The 22,244-nt window shown below is 43.2% G+C and overlaps 1 protein-coding gene across 1 annotated transcript in view; it reads right to left on the bottom strand.

Annotated features, from left to right (window-relative positions):
* Positions 1 to 1,279: 1,279 nt before the first annotated feature.
* The window catches only part of RNF11 (ring finger protein 11), a 79,654-nt gene continuing 58,689 nt past the window's right edge, over positions 1,280 to 22,244 (bottom strand). The window contains exons 2-3 of the mRNA XM_089684460.1: positions 9,474 to 9,643; positions 1,280 to 2,890 (exon numbers count right to left, since the gene is read on the bottom strand). Coding sequence (XP_089540586.1) covers positions 2,719 to 2,890; positions 9,474 to 9,643 — 342 coding nt within the window. The 3' untranslated portion in view covers positions 1,280 to 2,718. The remainder of the gene's footprint in view (positions 2,891 to 9,473; positions 9,644 to 22,244) is intronic.

The following is a 22,244-nucleotide window of genomic DNA, read 5'->3' as shown; positions in this document are numbered from 1 at the left end:
GTCCTATTTGCAATATTGCAGCAGCAAATGCAGGGACTCCTGATAGCACCAGGCAAGTAAACACCACATTGCTGGTTCTAGGGGGGTTGCTGGGGTGGGCTACACCTCCCCCAAAGCTCACCATCCACAATCCCCCCCTACTTCCCTACACAGCACATACGTACTTGAAATCCAGTCCCCGTATCTATTTTTTTTATTTTTAACTTGGCTTCCACATTGCAACAGAAAACACCCCCCCCCCCCCAATAAAAAAAAAAAAAAGATGTGTAAGACGGAAGATTGTTTAAGGAGAATTGGACAGATAACTACTTTTTTGTCAAGGCAAATGCTAAGGCACTCTACTTAATTTGTAGGGAATTTGTGGTAGTTTTCACAGATTACAACTTGAATGGCATTATATGCAAAAACATGCCGCCAATTCGAGGCATACCAAGGAATATGTTGTAAGGACAATATACATTATCTATATCAGTGATCATTAACTTTTGATCTGCTCAACATTTTCTGCTCATCAGCTATCCTTACTGTTGGAGTATTTTATGTGTGGCCAAAGGCAATTTCTTTTCTTCCAATGTGGCCCAGGAAAGTCAAAAGGTTGGACACCCCTCATCTAAAACGTCTTTGTTTGCTTTAACATCAGTTATCTTCAATAGAAAGACCAGAGCTCAGTTTGGTGAGATGGCAACATACAGTAGGTTTAACCAAGCAGTGTACCTAAATATAAACAGCCACATAAACAAAGTCCATTAGCTCAGTGGTACTTTGAAGACCTAAAGTATCCAACGCGGGGCTAGATACTTTAGGTCTTCAAAGTAGCACTGGGGGCCCCTTTTAGAATTTGACATCTAACAAGATCATACAAGTTTGATGTATGACAATATATGTATCAAGTTTGATGGTCAAGTGTCCACACTGGCCATACAGTACATCAAATGTTTAATAAAGTTTGAGCTTGGGTCTGGAGTTTGTAACTGGAGATATGTATAGTACTTGGCACCACAGTTTGGTATTCGGGCTAGAGGGTCATTTCCACCCTAGTCTCTGCCCACCCCAACGACTGCAGATCAGAGCACAGTTTCCCCTTGTTTCAGTTTTCACGAAATGAGACCTTGCATGTCCATCACAGGTTAAAACACAAGCAGGGCATCTTATTAGACTAGTACTATTGTACTGTAACAAATGTATCCGCATGAGTTGCAGATCTGGGAGCTGAAATGCTGAGAACAGGGGCTCTTCAGTCCTGGGTATTAAGCGTTTTGAAGCACAGCCAAATCAGGGGTTTAAACTTTCAGAATACACAGCTTTAATCCGATGCTGAGCTAGCAACACCACTTTCAAAGGCTGATGATGAAAATACAGTTTGAGTTTAGACAAAATAAAACAAAACAAAAAAAAACACAAACAAAAATATACGGTAGTGATTACATAAACATAAATGTAACACAAATGATGGTTAATCCCTCGAAGTCAGCAAGCACCCACCTTGTGCTGTGGTGATGTCCTGACCCTCCAAGGGGGTTATTCTACACAAAAAGGTTCTGCCATTTGTGTATTTGCTTGGAATACACAGTTTAAAAAAAATAAAAATTGATGTTTCGTTAATGGATCACGGTCAAACGCTAATCGCAACACTATTCTGCAGCCACCTCTCTCTAGGTTAAGCATGGGCAAGCTACATCTCTCCAGCTGTTGAGGAGCGGCAGGGCATGCTGGGATCTGTAGCTCCTCAGCAGCTGAAGCGCTAACGGCTTCAGTGTCGCTTGGGTGAGGAGCCTGTCCTGCGATGACGAAGTTCAACATTACAGAGACCTAAGGCCATGGAATTTCCATTTCCAATGGAAAGAAATAATAATAATATATATAATTATAATAATAATAAAAGGTGCAAATAATTCCTCCGCTCAAGGAGGAGCCAGAAGCCCGTCATGGGCCATTCTGGGAGCCAAAGGGTTAAAACTAGTTTCGTGCCAGTCCTTTAAAACAGGAATCATCCTCCAGAGTCTATCCTTTGACAGATCGTCTTTGGCACAGATGTGCCCTGACCCAGAGAGCCTTGTGTCTGTGTAGGGGGGATTGCTCTTCTCTCTTCTGCAAACTATCTTTCCAATGGGTAAAGCACAGGAGGATGAACACCCTAGCTGACATCACGGGGTGCATATATCAGCCGTGTTTCGTCCAAAGGGTCCACATACAGAGCAACAAAAACACTAGTGCCAAGTATATCCGTCCGACGTCGGGCCTCGTATTCAAGACGATGTCCGGAGCGATGCGAGGCTTTACCCCATACAATGACAGACACAAACCCTCACAAATTCACTTAGAACAACATAACAGGCTACTGAAGGGGACATGGAAGGTGCAGAAGAATGACAAGGCAGGAGACAGAATCAATAGAATTAACATACATAATAGGCCTTGTATCCAATGACGGGAACACAGAAGTGAACAAAGCATTGTTTTTAAGCACGATAGGATCCGACAGGGAGAAGTAATCATCCATTAAACAGGAGCCGCTGCTTTAAACCCCGGTGGGAGGCCTGTGATAAAAGTGGATTCCTTCTGACGTGAACTACTTGGGATATATTGAAGGATTCCGACAGGTAAGTCATTCGGCGTTTTGTGTGCAATCTCCTAATCCGTATGTTTGTGGCTCTTTGGGTTCAGACGAGGGGGAACCCTGAGCAGCCAATGTTTTGTTGTGCGAGGTCCAGGAGAGGCTCAGTTAGTCTCATAAGATGACAGCAGTGCTGCATCCACTGGTTCCATGCAGGAAGGGCAAGTGAAGGATCGCATTAGCCAGTCATCTATACAGTCCATGTGATAAATGTGCATGCAGGGCAGGAATCGTATGGGGTCCCCATACACAAAGTCCATCATACAGATCACACACCTGTGGAAAGAAGAGGACATTCAGGTTTATGGGGAAATAGGAGGCGAGTGGCAAACTTCAACAAAACACAAGTGAATGAATGGTATAAACAAGCCAAAGTGCACTGGGCATTTTTTTTTTCTTTATAATTTACAGACTATAGGACCAAAAAAGAAATTGTATTAGAAGCTTCTGATGGAAGCAGCCATTCTCTGGATCAGTGTTTGTCAACCATTTTTCAGTTAAAGCAGCCTTTAAAATTCTGCACAAACTCGAGGCACCCCATTATAAAATGTAACGAAGTAACCCGCATGCAATGCAATTCTCGCACCCGCAACCACATCACACTTCTTTTGCGAGACATGCAGGGGTGCCATTCATTCTGAACAGCACCCCCCATGCATATCATATCTTCCCACAGCATGATCATGGGTGCAGGAAACTTTTTCTTGCGTGAAACTCAGGCACAGCAGCCTATTAAAATGAATTGGCTGCCATGCCTGCGCAAACGCGGGCCACATGGCTTGCACTAGTGTGAAACGGACTTTACACAGCGACTTCCACACTTCTAGGATACCTGACGTTGGAGATTTATTCTTTCAAAGCAAATACACCTTTGCTCACTGGTACTGACTAGCATTCCGATGGTTCTCTACCTGCCTCTGCAAATGTGACCCCAGTGCTGAAGGAGAGGGGTAGGAGACGGGTGAACATGGATGCTGTGCAGGTGCCCGATGTTCTATTTATCAACTGATTATGCCATTGGTTGTTAGGGTACCAGCGACTAGAAGGTTGTTATGCTGCACAATGAAAACTGCTGGCTTTGTGTAACTAAAAAGGCAGGCTTCATCTACCTGCTGGCTTGTATACAATTTGTGGGCAATTTTTACCCATTTTGCCAAGGCACCCCTGACGAAGTCTGGACACCCTGATTGAAAGGCTGCACCTTTATATCCAGGCAGGGACTCAAGAATCCGACTAAACTCCACATCACTGCTCTGGGACTAGTGTGTAATTGTGATGGCCAATAGCTGCATGCACTGATCAGTGTATTTTGGTGGAGGTGGAGGGGGGGGGGGGGGAGTGCCCCATCAGAATACAGTAGCATAGGTGAAGAGATTTAAAAAAATAAAAACAAAAAAAACACACAAAACCAAAACAACACAGGTTCCCACCTGTTGATACTGCCAGGAATGTTGTATGATAACCTCCTGTGATCTCTGCTTGTACACAAAGGAAGGAGGGGGGGGGGGGGGCAGGTTATAGTGATGAGGTGAGGTCTGTGCTGTTTGTAAACCTTGAGAAATTAAAGCTGGCCATACACATATAGATTTTCGTACGAGAATTTTCATTTGAAGAATATTCGTTTGATTTTCTAATCGTCAGTGGGGTCAAATCAATGTTTGTTTTAGACCAGTGACGGGAAAATTCGAAAGGGCAGGAAGGAAAACTTCTCGATCAAACAAATTTTCGACCAGTATATGTGGTTATCGTTCAGAAATTACATTCATTTTAAGCTCTAATGTTAAAAACAAGAGACAGTTTTTGAATGACATTCTTCCATTCACCAAAAGCTCAAAGAATTTTTGTACGAATATTCTTGTCCGAAAATCTGCACGTGTATGGCCAGCTTTACCTTTCCATCAGTGGGACCTCTTCTTCTACTGGGTGTCAGTCTTTAGCCATCTTCCTTGGCCAGCTTGGGACATCCCAAGCTGTTGTACATGCATGCTGAGCTGGAATGTAAACAGAGCTGTGCTTGCTCAGCTGAGTGTACATTCTAAAGAAGACTGTGAGCAGACATGTAGATTTCTTTTACTGCATAAGAGGGATTGCATATCTCTTCTGCAATATAGAGCCTGCCTGCTCCCACAGGGGGCCCCGGAAGACATCTGCCGATGATGAAACGCGTTGGGAAGAGCCTTCCTCTGACGTCATCACACTGTCCGCCATCTTGGAAGCTGTATATGAATGCTGATATTCCTTTTAGGTTTGTAAGTAGAATTTTATTTGTGTAATAAAGGCACATTAGTTTTACTATGAGAGGCATGTTTTATTTTACATGACATTGTCCTGATACCGCTATGGGAATGGCTTACTGACCTAAGTGGAATCTGGGTCCTGGTTATGATATAGAGGTCCAGATGGAGCTACATCTATATAGAGCCTAATAAGACCCCCTATAATAAGGGGTCTTCGTATCTGGTAAGTCTCCATTTTACACGTATGGTGGTGGTCCGTTCACGTTGGTGATTTGTTGGATGAAAAGAAGATCAACATTACTGATATTGTATTCAGAAACGGATGTTTTTTTTCACGAATTGTTTGTGGAAGTTGACACTCACATGGACTTTGAATACTTTATTGTTCCTCACATGGAATGTATACAACACTTGTATGTATCACTTTGCACATTTTATTATGTATTTAGAGTTGCTTACGTGATTATTGGATTTGTTTAAACAGAATTTTTCTTTCACACATAGCGCAACATTAATGCGATTTGCTCTGTACAATACCATTGCACAGAGAGCAGGTGAGTATATCATGCTTATTTTAATTTTAAAAAATGGCCTTTAACCCCCAGTTCACATCCATGGAACCGTGCGGGCCGCGTTTTGCAAGGGCACAAGAGCCCATTCATTTGAATGGACTCCTGTGCCCGTGACACGCAGTGAAAGAAGTCCATGCACTTCTTTGGAGAACACAACCTGCACGGGAACCTCAGTTCCCAGTACGGTGGTGATTTCCAGTGCGGGCGGCGTGCTATTAGAACTAATGGCCCCCGCCCGTGGGTCCGCATTTCTCTGTGCGGGTGGTGCAGCTGCACAGATTTTCATGCGGATCCGCAGCGGCACCACCCGCACAGATGTGAACCTAGGGTAATAATGCTTTAAGTAAGAAGGACTGACATCAGGTGCTTTTGAATTCAAAGCCTAAAATACTAAAACTGGAGCACTCAGAAGCTGATTGGCTGCCATGCACAGCTGCAGCAGATTCTAACTTCAGCTTGCTCAATCAAGCTTTGACCAGGGGCGGACTGACCATTCGAGCACTGCCCGGGGTCAGTAGGGGGCCCCATGAAATGCCCCTGGTACTTTTTTTATAGGCTTTTTTGAGTGTGGGCAAGGACACAGGGGCTCCATGATCCCCTATTGCCCGGGGGCCCCATGAGTTGTCAATGGGGAGGGCAGAAGAGGCAGCTGCCCTGAGTGATGTGGTATCATGCGAGGGGGGAAGGGGGATGGGCACCGCATGAAGAGTGCCTACCTACAAGCTGACAGGAGTAGCGACGGCAGCTCTACTACTCTTGTCAGCTTAGCTCTGGAGGAGACACAGATCTGGAAAGGAGGAGCGAGCTGGGAGGAGGGACAGGTTGTGCTCTCTTCCCCCTCCAGCTCTCCTGAATCGGGACTGCGGAATCACCACTGTGCAGTGTTTGTTTACTGTCTCCTCCCAGCAAAGAATGTGAGTAGGGGTGGATAAGAAAGCCCTGCACAGTGGCAATCTGATAGCCAGAGGTATCTCTAGTGCAGGGCCCCTGATGCTGCAATTCTATAGCCCCTCTATAGTGCTTACATTTTTTGGGGGGTGAGAGGAGATTTTTGCTGACACATAATGCTCATACATTTTGGGGGGCACCGTTTGGCATCTTCGTCCTGGGTTCTAGACAACCTTGTCCCGGTACTGTGGATAAAAATACTAAGAATTCAAGAAGTTCCCATGCAATTGTGACTAGTTTCAGGGCCTGTTCACACAGCCGTGTGTAGCTGCAGCTACACTAAGCCACAGACGTTTCTATTCTGGCTGAAATAAGCCGGCGGTACAGGATGGTGTGATGCTTGTTTCAGTGCATCACACGGCTCCCCCCCCTTTTTTTTCACTCAACTTTATTTGAAGTGTACATGACGACACTTCATTAATTGCACTGTGCAGCAGTGTGTTGCGCTGTGCTGCTGTACGGCGACCGGTGATTCGGCCCACAACGCTGTTTTAAAATGCAGCATGCGAGCAACAGAACTCAGGCCTACTTTGCAGTTTGAATAGGACACATAGAAAACAATTGTTTTCTGTGTCCAAGCTGACAGAAGTGGGAAAGATTTGGAAAAGTTAACTGTACTTGCTAGTTTTATTTTAACTGCCTGACTCAAAGCCTCAGTCAAGCTGTGAAAAAGAATAGCAGCTCTACAAGGGAACAAAGTCTTCTGAAGAGTCCATGTCCCCATAGGAAGACTGAGAACACCGGCACTGCACACAATCCCTCTGGGCTGGAGCGGAGGAGCCTGAAATACATGCTTGTGTTTACAGCTATTCCCGTGAAAGCTAGAGCAAAAAAAAAGTGCATCAGCAACCATACAGACACCAGCACAGTTGCAGATTGCTTCACAGTACTGCACTGGAGTCAGGGGTGGTTATTTGGTGGGGCACTTGGCATCCATAGGTCGTATAAAAGGCCTGGACTTCAGGGGGGTTTAAACAAGCTCAGGTCATCTCCTTTGCGATGAGTTGATCCCAGAAGCAGCAAGCATTTTGTCATTTCCAGATTTAGAGCTGTATTTCTCCAGCTACTGTGGCCAGGTAAGCAGCTAATCCAGCATGATCTGTGCTTGATTAGCTGCAGTGGAGGGCAAAGGTGACATTATGGGGTTTATTTACTAAAGCTGGAGAGTGCAAAATCAGACTCACTTCTGCATAGAAACCAATCAGCTTCCAGGTTTCATTGCCAAAGCTTCATTGAACAAGCTGAGGTTAGAAGCGGATTGGTTTCTATGCAGAAGGGAGTCTGATTTTGGACTCTCCAGCTTTAGTAAATAAACCCCTATAGGTCTAGTAGACCCCTGATCTCTCCATAAAGTGAACCTGCCACCTGCCCATGCTATCACATAAGAAGCTTGTTAGTGTTCATTTTATTTTGCTCCTATTTTTTTTTTTTTAATTAGTTTGTTTTATCATTTTATATTTTAGGAGCAAGTCCATCACCCCATACACACAAAAAACACACATGTAGGGCACACACGCAAATGTAAACAGCTATTTAGCCACATGCGCGGCATCTCTGAACACTGGAGAGCAATAATTCTAGTAAAATTCACAGTTAGCTCTAAACAGATAATCTGTAAAAGCTTTGTCAGCGTCACCTATGGAGAATTTTGGGAATTGTGGTCTCGACATTTTACAGGAATGCGCAGCTTTAAAGGATAAGTTCACCTTTGGAACATGTTACATGGTCCACCCATTTTTATGGTGGACCCTCTAACATGTTCCCATAGCCTCAGCCGCGCCTGCTGCCCCCTCTCCCTCTGACAGATAATACGGGGAGAAGTCTCCCCGTACTGTCAGATTTGAAAACAATGTGGTTGTGCAGGGCTCCGCCCACATGGCCCTGTCATTCATTCACAGAGTTCTTTGAATGAGTGCCTATAATTCCCAACAGCTTTAACGGCTGTCGGCTTGTAGTTTTCAGTGAACTTCCACAGCACTGTGGAGCGCCGTGGTAGTGCATTGATTTCTCCTGTCAGAATATCTGCTTGACCATATATCCTGTACAGCAAGCAGATATTCTGACCTGCATGGCATTAGCGATCTACTGATCACTGGTGCAATGCTTTACAGGCTCCATTGAACAAAAATAATAAATGCACATTATTTTACCTGCAAAAAAATGTGCATCTATTATTTTTGTCCAAAAGGTGAACTTATCGTTTAAGACTTGACATGTTTGGTATCTATTTACTTGACAATCATCTTTCATATGTGTAAAAATAGGGTATTATATAGTATTTGTGTGCAATAAAATTGATTTCAGTGCATTTTTCCATTTGTGTTTAATAAACAGTCATGCCAATATCGTGCAACGGAAAAAAAATTGCAAAAACCATTTTACAGGGTCTCTGCTTTCAGAAAATATATAATTTTTGGGGTTTTAAGCAATATCCAAGCAAAAAAAAAAAAAATGCAGTTTTTAATGTCCATGAAAATTTTAAAAACTGCCCTGGACGTCCTGTGGTTAAAGTGGACCTAAACATACATATTTTAATCTGATCCACTTTAAGCAACTATGGAAGGGAATTATGCATTAACAAATAATAAAAAGTAATTTGCATTAATGGAACCTGGGGGGAGGGAGGAAGAGGGTATTAGAATGAATGCAAACATACCTGTCCCCATTAACAAGAGGATACTACAATTTTTGGTTGCAGGCCGAATTACCTAAATCTGGCATTAATCATGTGACTTGTAATGGCTGCACATTGTGAACTCCACCATCCGCCTAATTTGTTATGACTGATGAATCTGATGCCATCAGCAACCCAATGCAGAGTTGCTGTAGGCCATGGATAGAATGCCCTTAACACAGTATTATATGAAATGTGGAGGAAAGACACCGAGCCTCATTTATCAAGGTGTCCAAGTGAAGAACTGTCAGTGTTGCTCCTACGCAGCCAATCAAATTCTTCTTGTGATTCTTACATACTGCAAAGGGCCAAGCTGATTGGATAACCATGTGACAGATGGTTGTTCTTTCTCTCTAAACTGGGCCCATTGTGGCACATTTTCTACAACACATACTGTGTGAATGCGGCAGTGAACTAGAAGTACTTACTCTCTAATCTTCTTCTCTGACCCATCCCGTCCGGGATCATACACCCCTTTAGGAAGGTGCTGTATGAGTCCTATTCTTTGCGCTATTCTGATTTGCTCCTCTTCTGTGAGCTGAGTAGCTAGTCGGGTCTGGCTTGGGGTTGGATGGTACACAGGTACTGGGGCCTGCTCCTGTAAGACAAAAGAGATTTTATTACTTAGAGTAAAGAGCAATAAGACAAATGGCAGTTCATTGAATCTGATAGCTAAAAAGCACAAACAGTTCCCTGAGAGAGAGAAAGTCTAAAATGTAACTTTTTCTCCACTAGTTCCCTTTCTGTTGGCACTTCTTCAGCATTGGCACTGGTCTATGCATTCCATAGAATGGTGACTGTTCTATTACTCAAGAGTTGCGTTTCACAGCAGTTATTAAAAACGGAATTGTAGTCAGATATAAAATGACAAAACAAAATAATTCAGCTCTGTATTCATTACCACATTTTTAATTTTGTTTTCAATTCCATCAATACAGGTACCTGAATTTAACATTGTATATGACTCTGTACAGCAGAGCTCAGACTGGTAGAGAGGGGGGCATCACAAAGTAACATGCTGATAGAGGAGAGCCACATAAGCTCATCAGTATTCTGCTTCTACCTTTACTTAAAGACCAATCTCAGACTGCCTTATATCCTGAATGCAGTGTTTGTGCTTTCAGAGAAATGCCAGTAAATTCAGCTGCCTGTAAACTTCTCTAAATGACACATAGGACAACAGAGGAGAGTTCAGGGGCTTCAGAAAAAATAATGCCCAACTGCTCCTGAACCTCAGTTTAGAAGCTGCCGTGTACATAAGGATTTAAGCTCCATGCACACTGGTTTAAAAAAACCTGCTGCTCCTAGAGGAGTTTAGCATATTGCCTGTAGAAGCAACTGTTCTCCTTTGTGTCCATGCACAATACGTGGTCTAGGGACGTGAAGGCTCCATGCACAATAGGTGGTCTAGAGACATGAAGGCTCCATGCACAATAGGTGGTCTAGGGACGTGAAGGCTCCATGCACACTAGGTGGTCTAGAGGCGTGAAGGCTCCATGCACACTAGGTGGTCTAGGGACGTGAAGGCTCCATGCACAATAGGTGGTCTAGAGACATGAAGGCTCCATGCACAATAGGTGGTCTAGAGACGTGAAGGCTCCATGCACAATAGGTGGTCTAGAGACGTGAAGGCTCCATGCACAATAGGTGGTCTAGAGACGTGAAGGCTCCATGCACAATAGGTGGTCTAGGGACGTGAAGGCTCCATGCACAATAGGTGGTCTAGAGACGTGAAGGCTCCATGCACAATAGGTGGTCTAGAGACGTGAAGGCTCCATGCACAATAGGTGGTCTAGGGACGTGAAGGCTCCATGCACACTAGGTGGTCTAAGGACGTGAAGGCTTCATGCACAATAGGTGGTCTAGAGATGTGAATATGGGTTCAGTGCTTGTTTGGCTGGGTGATAACAATAAATTGCCTTATCTCTTGTTTCTTCTGGGAATCCATCTCTCTGACTTCATTTGGTACAGTTCAGGTCTTGCATTGTACAAGATGACATCAGAGAAATGCGTCTGGCTGAGCAACAAAGTGTAGGGGCTACGGGGGACCAACTACATGAAGAGGAAGCAGCCTGCCAGAGCAGGGAAGGAGGTAAGTAATTGGTACTTATTCCCTTCCTACGTAGCCAAATGACCATTTAACCCCAAAGGGGGGGGGTGTACATTTAAAAGTTGGGCTTTAAGCTTCAGCTGATAGGCAGATGTGACAATAGAGGGAACAGCAAACATCAAGAGGTCCATTCCTAGCTACAGTGATGCTGAAACCGAATCCCACCTTCTGCTGACCTGGAGGCCGACGTGTTTGGCAATACAGTGCAAAGTCATGGAAGATCATATTTAAGTGTTCCTGCATGACAAGACCACTTACTGTTATCTCACATATATATTCTTATTATAGCCAAATTTACCACCCTAACTCCTCCCACAGTTTTTACACTACAGACAGTAATATACCAAAACGTGCGGATTGTTCCCGATTGGTGTGCTATTACTTTGTGGAACATTTTGCCGAATGGTTCACGAAATATCGGCGTTTTTGTGGTGAAATTGGTCCCATAGGAATAAATAGCGGAATGTTCAAAACTAGAGTGGGAGCTGACAAAAGCTAGAGTGTGAGCTGAAAAATCAGGACATGATTTCTAAACTGCCATCACTCCCTCATTTTCAAGCCCACCTACACAAATCTTATATCAAAATGTTCAGCTATCCATGCTGCCACTAAAAATATCCACGGCTAAGCCATAGTCCTGATAGTTTTCACAATAGGACCATTTGTTTGCAACTCACGCCGCCCATTGACATTCATTGAAACTCCACTCTAGCCACCTCAAATTTGAAGGGCAATTTCTAAACTGTGACTGTGCCTTCATTTTTAATATTCCAGAGACATACTATACATCAAAATGTAGGTCTGGATCTTGTGATTCTCACAATATAAAGCTTTTCAGTGCAGGATTTAGAATTTTTAAACTACAACCGTTTGAAGATGGCAACCGCCAGTGAATGAGCAAGTTGGAGCAGTTTGTTTTTAACTGCTCTTCTCTGCCCTTGCTGTAGAGTGAGTTGCCATAGGAACAGTTACTCCAGCCACTCCAACCACACAACAGTTACTCAAGCCACTCCACTCAGTTACTCCACCCACTCAAGTTGTAGACTACTGGTGGAGGCAAGAACACTTCACACAATTTCCCCAGAAATTGTAGCTTTTCTAGTAATGATTTATTATCCCAGACATTTTTCTGCATTTGAAGGAAACTACTACATTTCAATTGTGGATTTCCAATGTACAAAACAAAGGCAACTCTACAAGATTTCATCAACATCATCCAAAGCCAAGGAACAAAGATACATTGTTGGACTGTGGGAGGACAGGAATATTTTGTTTAGGTCTATAGAAGGCACACAAAAGCGAACCATACCAGAGTCAATGATATGGGCTCATACTGTCGGATTAGCACAAGTGACAAGATCTGTACATCGATCAGAATTGTTTCCTTCTCTGTGGGAGAAAGTAAGCTAATCACTCAAGAGCGTTCGTTGACTGAACTTGGAAGAAAAGCGCGGTGTGGAGAGAAGTACGCGGGTCTCTTATAGCCAGTCAAACTCTGTCAGCAATCCACAATACTGGAAGCTCAGAAATAAAGGCTTTACAGTGACATTTCGCATCTTATTTATTTATTTCAGGTGCTTATATAGCGCCATCAATTTACGCAGCGCTTTACATATATACAAGTTGTGTTCAAAATAATAGCAGTGTGTTGAAAAAAGTGAATAAAGCTCAAAATCCTTCTAATAGCTTTTATTTCCATACACACAAATGCATTGGGAACACTACACATTCTATTCCAAATCAAAACATGAAGAAAAATAGATCAAACTTGTGTTGTTTCTCTAAAACAAAAAGAAAAGTGAATATTAGACTGTTCAAAAAAATAGCAGTGTTTGTATTCTTCTTTACAAACTCAAACATTCACTATATAAACTGAAAAATGTTTGAAGATTTTGCTTTCCTTTGAATCACTTAATGAATATTTAGTTGTATAAGCACTGTTTCTGAGAACTGCTGTACATCTGTGTTGCATGGAGTCATCCAACTTCTGGCCCCTGTGAACAGGTATTCCAGCCCAGGATGATTGGACTACATTCCACAGTTCTTCTCTATTTCTTGGTTTTGCCTCAGAAACGGCATTTTTGATGTCACCCCACAAGTTTTCTATTGGATTAAGATCCGGGGATTGGGCTGGCCACTCCATAACGTCAATCTTGTTGGTCTGGAACCAAGATGTTGCACGTTTACTGGTGTGTTTGGGGTCGTTGTCTTGTTGGAACACCCATTTCAAGGGCATTTCCTCTTCAGCATAAGGCAGCATGACCTCTTCCAAGTATTCTGATGTATTCATATGATCCATGATCCCTGGTATGCGATAAATAGGCCCAACACCGTAGTATGAGAAACATCCCCATATCATGATGCTTGCACCACCATGCTTCACTGTCTTCACAGTGTACTGTGGCTTGAATTCAGTGTTTGGGGGTTGTCTGTTCTTTTTGGGTCTAGTGTCTGAAGACACTTTGTCAATCTTACTTTCATCAGTCCACAAAATGTTGCGCCATTTCTCTTAAGGCCAGTCGATGTGCTCTTTGGCAAATTGTAACCTCTTGGAGCGGATTGTTGGCTGAGTCCTTGCCATTTTGGCTATTCTTCTATCCATTCGAATGGTAGTTTTTCGCTTTCGTCCACATCTTTCAGGTTTTGGTTGCCACTTTAAAGCATTTGCGATCATTTTAGCTGAGCAGCCTATCATTTTCTGCATTTCTTTATATGTTTTCCCCTCTCCAATCAACTTTTTAATCAAGGTACGCTGTTCTTCTGAACATTGTCTGGAACGACCCATTTTCCTCAGAATTTCAGAGTGAAATGCACTGTAACCAGCATGTACAACATTTGCTGCCTTCCTTCCTTAAATAAGGGCAATAATTGCCACCTGTTTTTCAAAGAATGAATGACCTCACTAATAGAACTCCACACTGCTATTATTTTGAACATGCCCCTTTCAATTAGTGATTCAATTACACAGAATCAGCAGCAGTCCCTAACCCTCAAGGGGTGTACAATCTAAGGTCCCTAACTTACATTCATACATATACTAGGGCCAATTTAGACAGGATCCAATTATTCTACCAGCATGTCTTTGGATTGTTGGAGGAGACCGGAGTACCCGGAGGAAACCCATGCAGGCACAGGGAGAACATGCAAACTCCAGGCAGCTGGTGCCATGGCTGGGATTCAAACAGCTGAGAGTCCCACTGTCAGATTTACAATGTCCTGGCTGGGGGAGGGGTTCTCCATGCACCTCATTTTCATGGATGGAGAAATCCGTTTTTTTTCTTGAGCAACCCACTGAGTGATCGAGGAAAAAAAAACAAAACAAAACAAAAAACCGCTAATCATCTATGGTTAGCTAAACGGGTGATCCTAAGCATTTTGCACTGTCACTAGTTTAAGAAGAATCTACGGTGTCTTCCAGTCAGTTGTGCAGTCAAGAGTTGGACTACCATTCCTGACACATACAATTATCTATGGAGGCTGGCTGACCAGGCTGAGGATGAATGCTGCAGACATCAGCCTCCTCCCTGGCCAGCTGTCTCCAGAGGCCATGCCAGTTGCTGCTGTCTTACACCATTAAATCACCAGACTGCTGACACACGTGCAATAAAAGAGGCTTCCACTCCTATATCCCTCCCAGCATCCTACGCTCTGCAGAACGCAGCGGATCGCTGGACTGGAAAACAGTTGTGTAATTGTCAAGCCCTTAGGAACTTCTCAGAACACATGAAAAGATCTCTTTTATGGCTGGTAAGCTCTATGATATGTCTAGGAATCACTACCATGAGCAAAAAAAAAAAAAAAAAAAAAAAAAAGAGCGAAGAGGTAAATCATGATATTGTACATCTACAGCATTAGAAATGTAGCCGATATTGAGATCTTCGGTGTGGGGTTTTTTTATTTTTAAAACTCAAAGAACAAAAAAAAAAAGGTCAATTTCTTTTACAAAATATTTAATTCTTTATTTTGAAGAAATAGCATGACAAAACTTTCCAGCAAATATACAACTGGATGGAAAGCAGGAAAACATTTTACACCCAAAAAAATACTTAACTCTTTTTAAGTTAAAATAGCCTCAGGATATACTTAAAGTGATATTAAGGTTTTTATTTTTATTTTTTTTTTGTAAACTAACAAACATGTCAATGGTTTTGCACAGAGAAGCCCTGATGCTCCTCTTCTCAGGCCCCCTGATGGTGCTCCTGGCTCCTCCTTTCTGTCAGGTGCCCCCATAGCAAACAGCTTGCTATGGAGGTACCCGAGCAGGCATGATACCAAGCCACTGCCCCTGTGTCCATTCACACACGGAGCTGCAACTTGGTCCCGCCCCTCTCTCTCCTCATTGGCTGTCTGGCTGTGATTGACAGAAGCAGGAGCCAATGGCATAGACCCATGACAGCCAAGGCTGTTGTGCACATTGCTGGATCACAATGGGGCTCAGGTAAGTATTGAGGGGGCTGGGGGCACTGCAGCACACGGAGGGTTTTTTTACCTTCATGCTTAGAATGCATGAAGGTAAAAAACCTTGAGCTTTTTCAACCACTTGCCTACTGGGTCAATTCTGACATTACTCTCATACGTGTAAAAAAAAAGAAAAATTACTCAGAAGCCCAAAGATCTCTCTCTCTCTCTAAATATATATATATATCTCTATCTATCTATAATCTCTATCTATCTAGATATAGGGAGAGAGAGAGATGTGTATATATGTATATATACACATACTTTTTTTTAAGCTCTTTAAACTGTTTTTAAAATCCCTTTTATTGCTATTGCTTTCCTTTACTGAGACATCTGGGATCTATTAAACCCCAGATCTCTCCTCTGCCCTTAAAAGCATCTGATCAATCTAAGATCAGTTTGATCAGATGCTTTCACAAACCAGTAACGGCATGTTTACGCCTGAGTGAGCCCAGAAATGTGTCACTTCTGGTTTCTTAGACCATAGAGATGATCAGGGAAGTCTCGGAGGAACAGGAGAGCTCAGGAAGGCTGTGAAGGCGATCCAGTGGTTATTTGCCTGCTAGGCCCTGGTGTAACCACTACAACCCAAAGATGTATGGGTACGTCCTATGGGTGGGAAGTGGCTAAGGGTGTACTTTGTACCACGCCTGAGCACATTTCCCAAAGTCCAGTTGATTTGACTAGTGTGTTCACTCCATACCAGGCACTGGCTCACTTGAAGAGGTGGGATTGTCCACAGTTGAATTGGACTCGCTACAACAGATATCTGAATGGGGGTAGTGGCGGTGACCAATATTTCACTAGTTTTCTGGCACAGACCTAAACTTTATTATTATTATACAGTATTTATATAGCACTAAAAGGTTTGCTCAGCTCTTCCCTCCCCTCCCTACCTCTCCACCCCCCCCCCTTTTTTTTTTCTCTTTTCGCTCTCTCTCCCTTTCTTCTTTCTCCCTTTCTATAAAATTACGTTATCACCAAGTTACTCTACTTACTAACTAACCCTCTTTCTACCTGATCTTTAGCTCTCGCCTGTGTTCTACTCTTATCTTCGTACCATAACCAATACAGAATGCTGTACCTCAAACAGACGTATTACACTCCATAACAATTACATTTCTAATTCTTGGACACGTGAAGCGGATCTAAGGTTTCCATAGATGCTATTCATATTCGATATCACACACTTCACACTTCCCTGACAGAAAATTCTGCTCAACGGTCAAAAGACAATATATCTCCTAACTCATTTCTTATTTGTGGTACAATTCCTGTAATTACGTTGACTAAATGTTTGACAACATTGTTTTGTATTGCCGGTTATGCTTTGACCCGTCTGCGACACGGGAGTCGACATACAGTAATCTGTCCGATTTTGGATGTCTATATATGTATTGTTATGCCCGCTATCTTCTAATAAAAAATTTTTTTAGAAAAAAAAAAAAAAAGTTTGCTCAGCGCTGTACATTATAGTGGGGGACAGAACATGAGACAATACAGTAACAAAGCAATACACGAGGGGGTCAAGGGCCCTGCTCTTTCGAGCTTACAATCTAGGATATTACAAAAACTTATTTTTTTCTTTTTTATTACAACTTCAAAAGAATGTAGAGCATTGAAAAAAGATTTGTTTTATCAAGCATTCAAAAATAGAACATTTTTTATGTTATGTGAAAATAGCCAAAAAGCCTCAGTAACATGCAGACAAAATTGTATTGCCAAAATGAAAAACAAAAACATATACCGAGTTGTTGGAAAATATAACAGATTGCCTTAACGCTCAATAAAAACAGACACAGATGGTTAAACTTAAATCACCACCTTTGAGAAGCCACAAAATTCATGACAGCCCAGTTACGCAAACGGGAAAACCAGAAATAGCTGCCACTATATTTACTGAGAACACTGTCCCAAAAACTGCGCCCTTCTTCTGCTTGTAATGATATCTGCGGGACCAGCATAATGAGCTGATAAAAGAACCAAGTCAAGGCGAGACACTTTGGGGTCTATTTACTAAAGCTAGAGTGCGCAAAATCAGGCTCAGTTCTGCATAGAAAACAATCAGCTTCCAGGTTTTATTGCCAAAGCTTAACTGAACAGGCTGAGGTTAGAATCGGATTGTTTTCTATGGAGCATTGAGCCTGATTTTCCACTCTCCAGCTTTAGTAAATAATGTTTAAGAATGTCCCCATAACACCCACATATTCCTGATTCCAAGGGACAGTCCCTCTCTGTAGATCCAGTTCCTCATTTTAGTACAACCTCATTTTGGATTTTTTTTATACGGTGACTACGCTCCCCCTCTAACTGCTCTTCTGTGTTGTCACCCTGTTACATGCCCTTCTGTGCCTACGCTCATTGCACAGGCATGATTCGCCATTGTTGACATTGGAAGACTGTCCTGAGCAATGACATGCAGCCGCAATTGGAGCGCATATACTGAGCAGCCATACCTTTCAGTCCACTAACAGGTTGGTTGGTTTATCCAATTGAACAACATGGATTATCTCATTACAATGGCATCTGAAAGTCAGTGGGATATTTGGCAGCAAGTAAACATGTTGTCCATGAAGCTGAAGTGCTGCAAGCAGAAAAAATGGGCATTGCAATTTGTTGTGTATGGGGCTGCATAGCTGCAGACCGGTCAGGGTGTCCATGCTGACCTGTGTCCACAGTGAAAAGTGCTTGCAATAGGAAGGTGAGGATCAGAGCTGAACCACAGAGCAATGGAACCACGTTTTATTTTACATCATGTGGATGGCCAGGTGTGTCTCTTACCTGGGGAAGAGATGGTATGGGAAGAAGGCAAGCAGGCAGAGGCAGTGTGATGCTTTGGGCAATGTTCTGCTGGGAAACCTTGGGTCCAGCCATTCATGTGAATGTTACTTTGACATGTACAACCTACCTAAACAATGCTGCCGACCAAATACACCCCTTCATGGAAACGGTATTCCCTGATAGTGTTGGCCTCTTTCAGCGGGATAATGCGCCCTGCCACACTGCAAAAATTGTTCAAGAATGGTTTGGGGAACACAACGGAGAATTTGAAGTGTTGACTTGCCCTCCAAATTCTCCAGATCTCAATCCATCGAGCATCTGAGGGATCTGCTGGAAAAACAAGTCAAATCCATGAAGGCTCCACCTCACAATTAAAGGATCTGCTAATGACAGCCTGGTGCCAGATATCAGAGCATACCTTCAGAGGTCTAGTGGTGGCCATGCCTCGAGGAGTCAGGGCTGTTTTGACAGCAAAAAGGGGGACCTACTTACTATTAGGTAGGTGATCATAAATTTGTGGCTGATCTGTGTACATGTAGACAGGATGTGGCTGCAAAGGGACTGCAGGAAATCAGTAGGACTTAGGTGAAAAAAAGGATTAAAGGTAAAAATATTTAACAAGGAAAAAAAAAAAAAAAAACACTGGAATTGCCTATTCCACCATGTGTTAGCAAACCAAATGCCATCCCGTTTGGATTTACATCTACTTTAATTATTCATCCCAGCCAAATGCAACACAGCTTAATGAGACATTTGCACAAGTCCATTTTAAAGCCTCATGCGCACAGCAGTATTGATTTACGCAGAATCATGCTGCCAGAAAAATGCTGAACAAAACTGTCTGTACGCTGTATGTAATGTTTTTGCTAACGTTTACATACGTAAAGAATAAATGGACCCTACTGACCACCACTACTCAGGGATGGCACTGCTAATTAGGAGTTCATAAAAGAGAAGTAGGGCTTCTTTTTCCCATTTATACTTACCTAGGTGGAGGCAGCATCGGTCTGATGTTGCATTTGTCCCTTGCCAGCTCTAACGGTGAGAACTCAGCGATCAAGTGACCGCTGATCGCTGAGTTCTCCTCTCCGTTCTGAGCAGAGAGCGATGACTGACAGTCGGAGTCAGGTGCAGCTACAGACTCTGGGGAGGATCCCGACTTTGAAGTCAGGATCTTCCCCCAGCCTGAACCAGCTGAGTGATGTCAGCCGACAGCAGGTCACAGGAATGTAGAATGAACACTTCTGTGATCCACTGGAGAAGTACAGCCTAAAGAGCTTTGGCTGTACTTCTCCTTTAATGTTTACATGTCAGTCCTCAAAGTCATTCATGCAGCAGTGATGGTGGTCATTCTGCGCATGTGCTGCCGCTGCATTGAGGACTTATTCATTACCAACATGTAAACATTTGTGTGTAACCAGCGATATTGCTGCTCAGGAACAAACTGCTCAAACACCAGAACAAACAGGGCACTGGATTCGGATTTTGTAAGGGTCGCTGAAATTGCCATTGGACAGAATTGCTCCAGTTTGGCAGCACTCCACAAAAAGGGGGCCCACCCTCAGGCAAAAGGCAAAAGGACCCACAGTTGGGAATCCACACACATACAATATCCAATGACAGCGCCAAACAAGTGTCCAAGAGTCCCATGTAATTTAATAAGACCGATTCATAGCTGCATAGAGTCAGTGCATTTTGAGGGCCAAACCCAACAATCATTGCTTAGGAATTCTGACTTCTGCCTAAAAGAAACACATGGGGGAAAAAAAAAAAACAAAACAAAAAAAAAATTATATATATATATATATATATATATATATATTTTTTTTTTTTTTTCCTTTTAGTTATACTTACCTAGGTGCATGCAGCATCGAATTTGTGCTCCACCAGCTCTACGGGTGAACAATGAGCAATCAAACACCGCAGTTCTTCCTGCTGCTCTAAACAGAGAGCGGTGACTGTCAGTCACCACTCTCTGCTCTTCCCCTCCAGCACTCAATTTAGAGCTGATCAGTAGAGGGGGTGGGAGCAGCTAACTCAGGCTCTCAGTGGCTCGCTGGAAGGCTGAGCCAGGTGATGGTCCAATCTCCTGGGTGAATCCCGACCATATGATCACAATAATTCCCCAGCCTGGACCGGCTTGGTGACATCAGCAGTCAGTGGGATTTAGGCCACTGTCAGCAGAAACCAGGTCACAGGAGTGCAGAATGAACTTTACTCCAGTGATGCACAAGTACAAGCTTTGGCTGTACATCTCCTTTAAATGCACTCCGGTAAGCAGACACCAAATAACACTGTATTGTGATTTACTGTTTGAAAAGTTTCAGGAGAGCGGGTTACACTAGTGTTGTGAAAGCAACAAAGGAGGTCGGACTGTGTTTGGCCCCCGAATTGCATTGGTGCTATTCTGCTATCAATCCATTTTATCTTTATATGACCTTGGACACGAACGATTCTTTGGTGCTCTACCTGGATTGTAGAAGTGAAGAACGAACAACGGCACTTGGATGTCATCACACTTTGCTAAACTTTATTTCACAGAGCCACAGCAAGTCCCTACCTAGGCACCACTCACTGACGCGTTTCATTTCACCCATCAACTCAGAGATATGATGCTGCTGGCTACACACTTTAGATATGTCCATGTCAGTCCTGAGTAGCGGTGGTCAATATGGTCCATGTATGCATATAAACATTGGCACAAAGGTTTAGATGCAGCTGCAGCACACAATATGTCCCAAATACAAACCTAAGACAATATAGTTTTGTCCTATCTTTTCTTAGCTGTGTAAATTGGCCCATAGCCTTCTATACTGCTATGTACAGTTGCATACAAAACTATACAATGAACACATCTGTACTAGGAATTTTTTGTTTGAATAAGCCCTAAATTTACCAAAAACAAGGCAACCAATCAGAAGTCACCTTTCAACAGGTTAGATGGGGTGGACTATGGAAAGGCGACTTCTAATACGTTGCTATGACTGCAGGACAAATCTTCACACCACATTGTCAACTAAGCCAGAAACATTCAGAGGCATCCAGACTGTATATACAAAGAGTGGAAAAAGAGGTCAGCCAGCACAGGAGGCCAGTTATCTGTAGTAATCCTGGGGATAAAGATTAGAGGAAGATTACAAAGCTCAGCACCACTAAAAAAAAAAAAAAAAAAAAAAATCAACGAAATAAAATCCCAGAGCAGACAGCGGCAGCACTGCTCGTCAGACTTTCTAGCGGCGTATGAAAGAGGGAAGGGTTTCTGCTGCTAAGAAGACAGATTATTGGCCTCTACCTGAAAGGAAGCAGACATCAGGAAGGGCAAGCAGAGAAGCCCAACCTGGACGGCAGTGTGTGCTCGGGGCCTACAGGGGCTGCAGACATGGAACCAATGCAGTCCCATTCAAAGCAAACAGTGGCTTTCCTCATGTGTGGCTGGAAATGCCCACACTCATTTAAAGGGTCAGGCCACTAAAAAACAGATTTGCCAATTAGGTGTTGCAGGTGTTTCTAGTTGAGTTCCTAGGTCTGAACACCTGCTACAACCACCGCCAGAGAATTCCGAATTCTCCATCTTGGATTTTTCTATGTTCTAGATCAGAACTGTGGACCGGAGGCCAGATGTGGCCCTTTACTTGCCCTTATCTGGCCCTTGGAGCACTATTCCACCAACTGACAGCAATGATGGGGCACCATTCGTCCCTATTGACACCATCAATGGGGCACCATTCATCTCATTGATATCAATGGGGCACTATTCCTACCATTAAAACTACTGATGGGGCACTGATGTCGGGGCATTGTCTAGTCCCAATGGCCACAGTCCGACCTCCCTAAAGACTGAAGGACAATA

The sequence above is a fragment of the Staurois parvus genome, unplaced genomic scaffold (genome assembly GCF_062004578.1).
Source record: "Staurois parvus isolate SC_StPar_1 unplaced genomic scaffold, SC_StPar_1.0 ptg000347l, whole genome shotgun sequence".
In the NCBI taxonomy this organism is placed as follows: Eukaryota; Metazoa; Chordata; class Amphibia; order Anura; family Ranidae; genus Staurois; species Staurois parvus.
The sequence above is the reverse complement of the archived record's forward strand: the minus strand, read 5'-3'. Positions and strand labels throughout refer to the sequence as shown.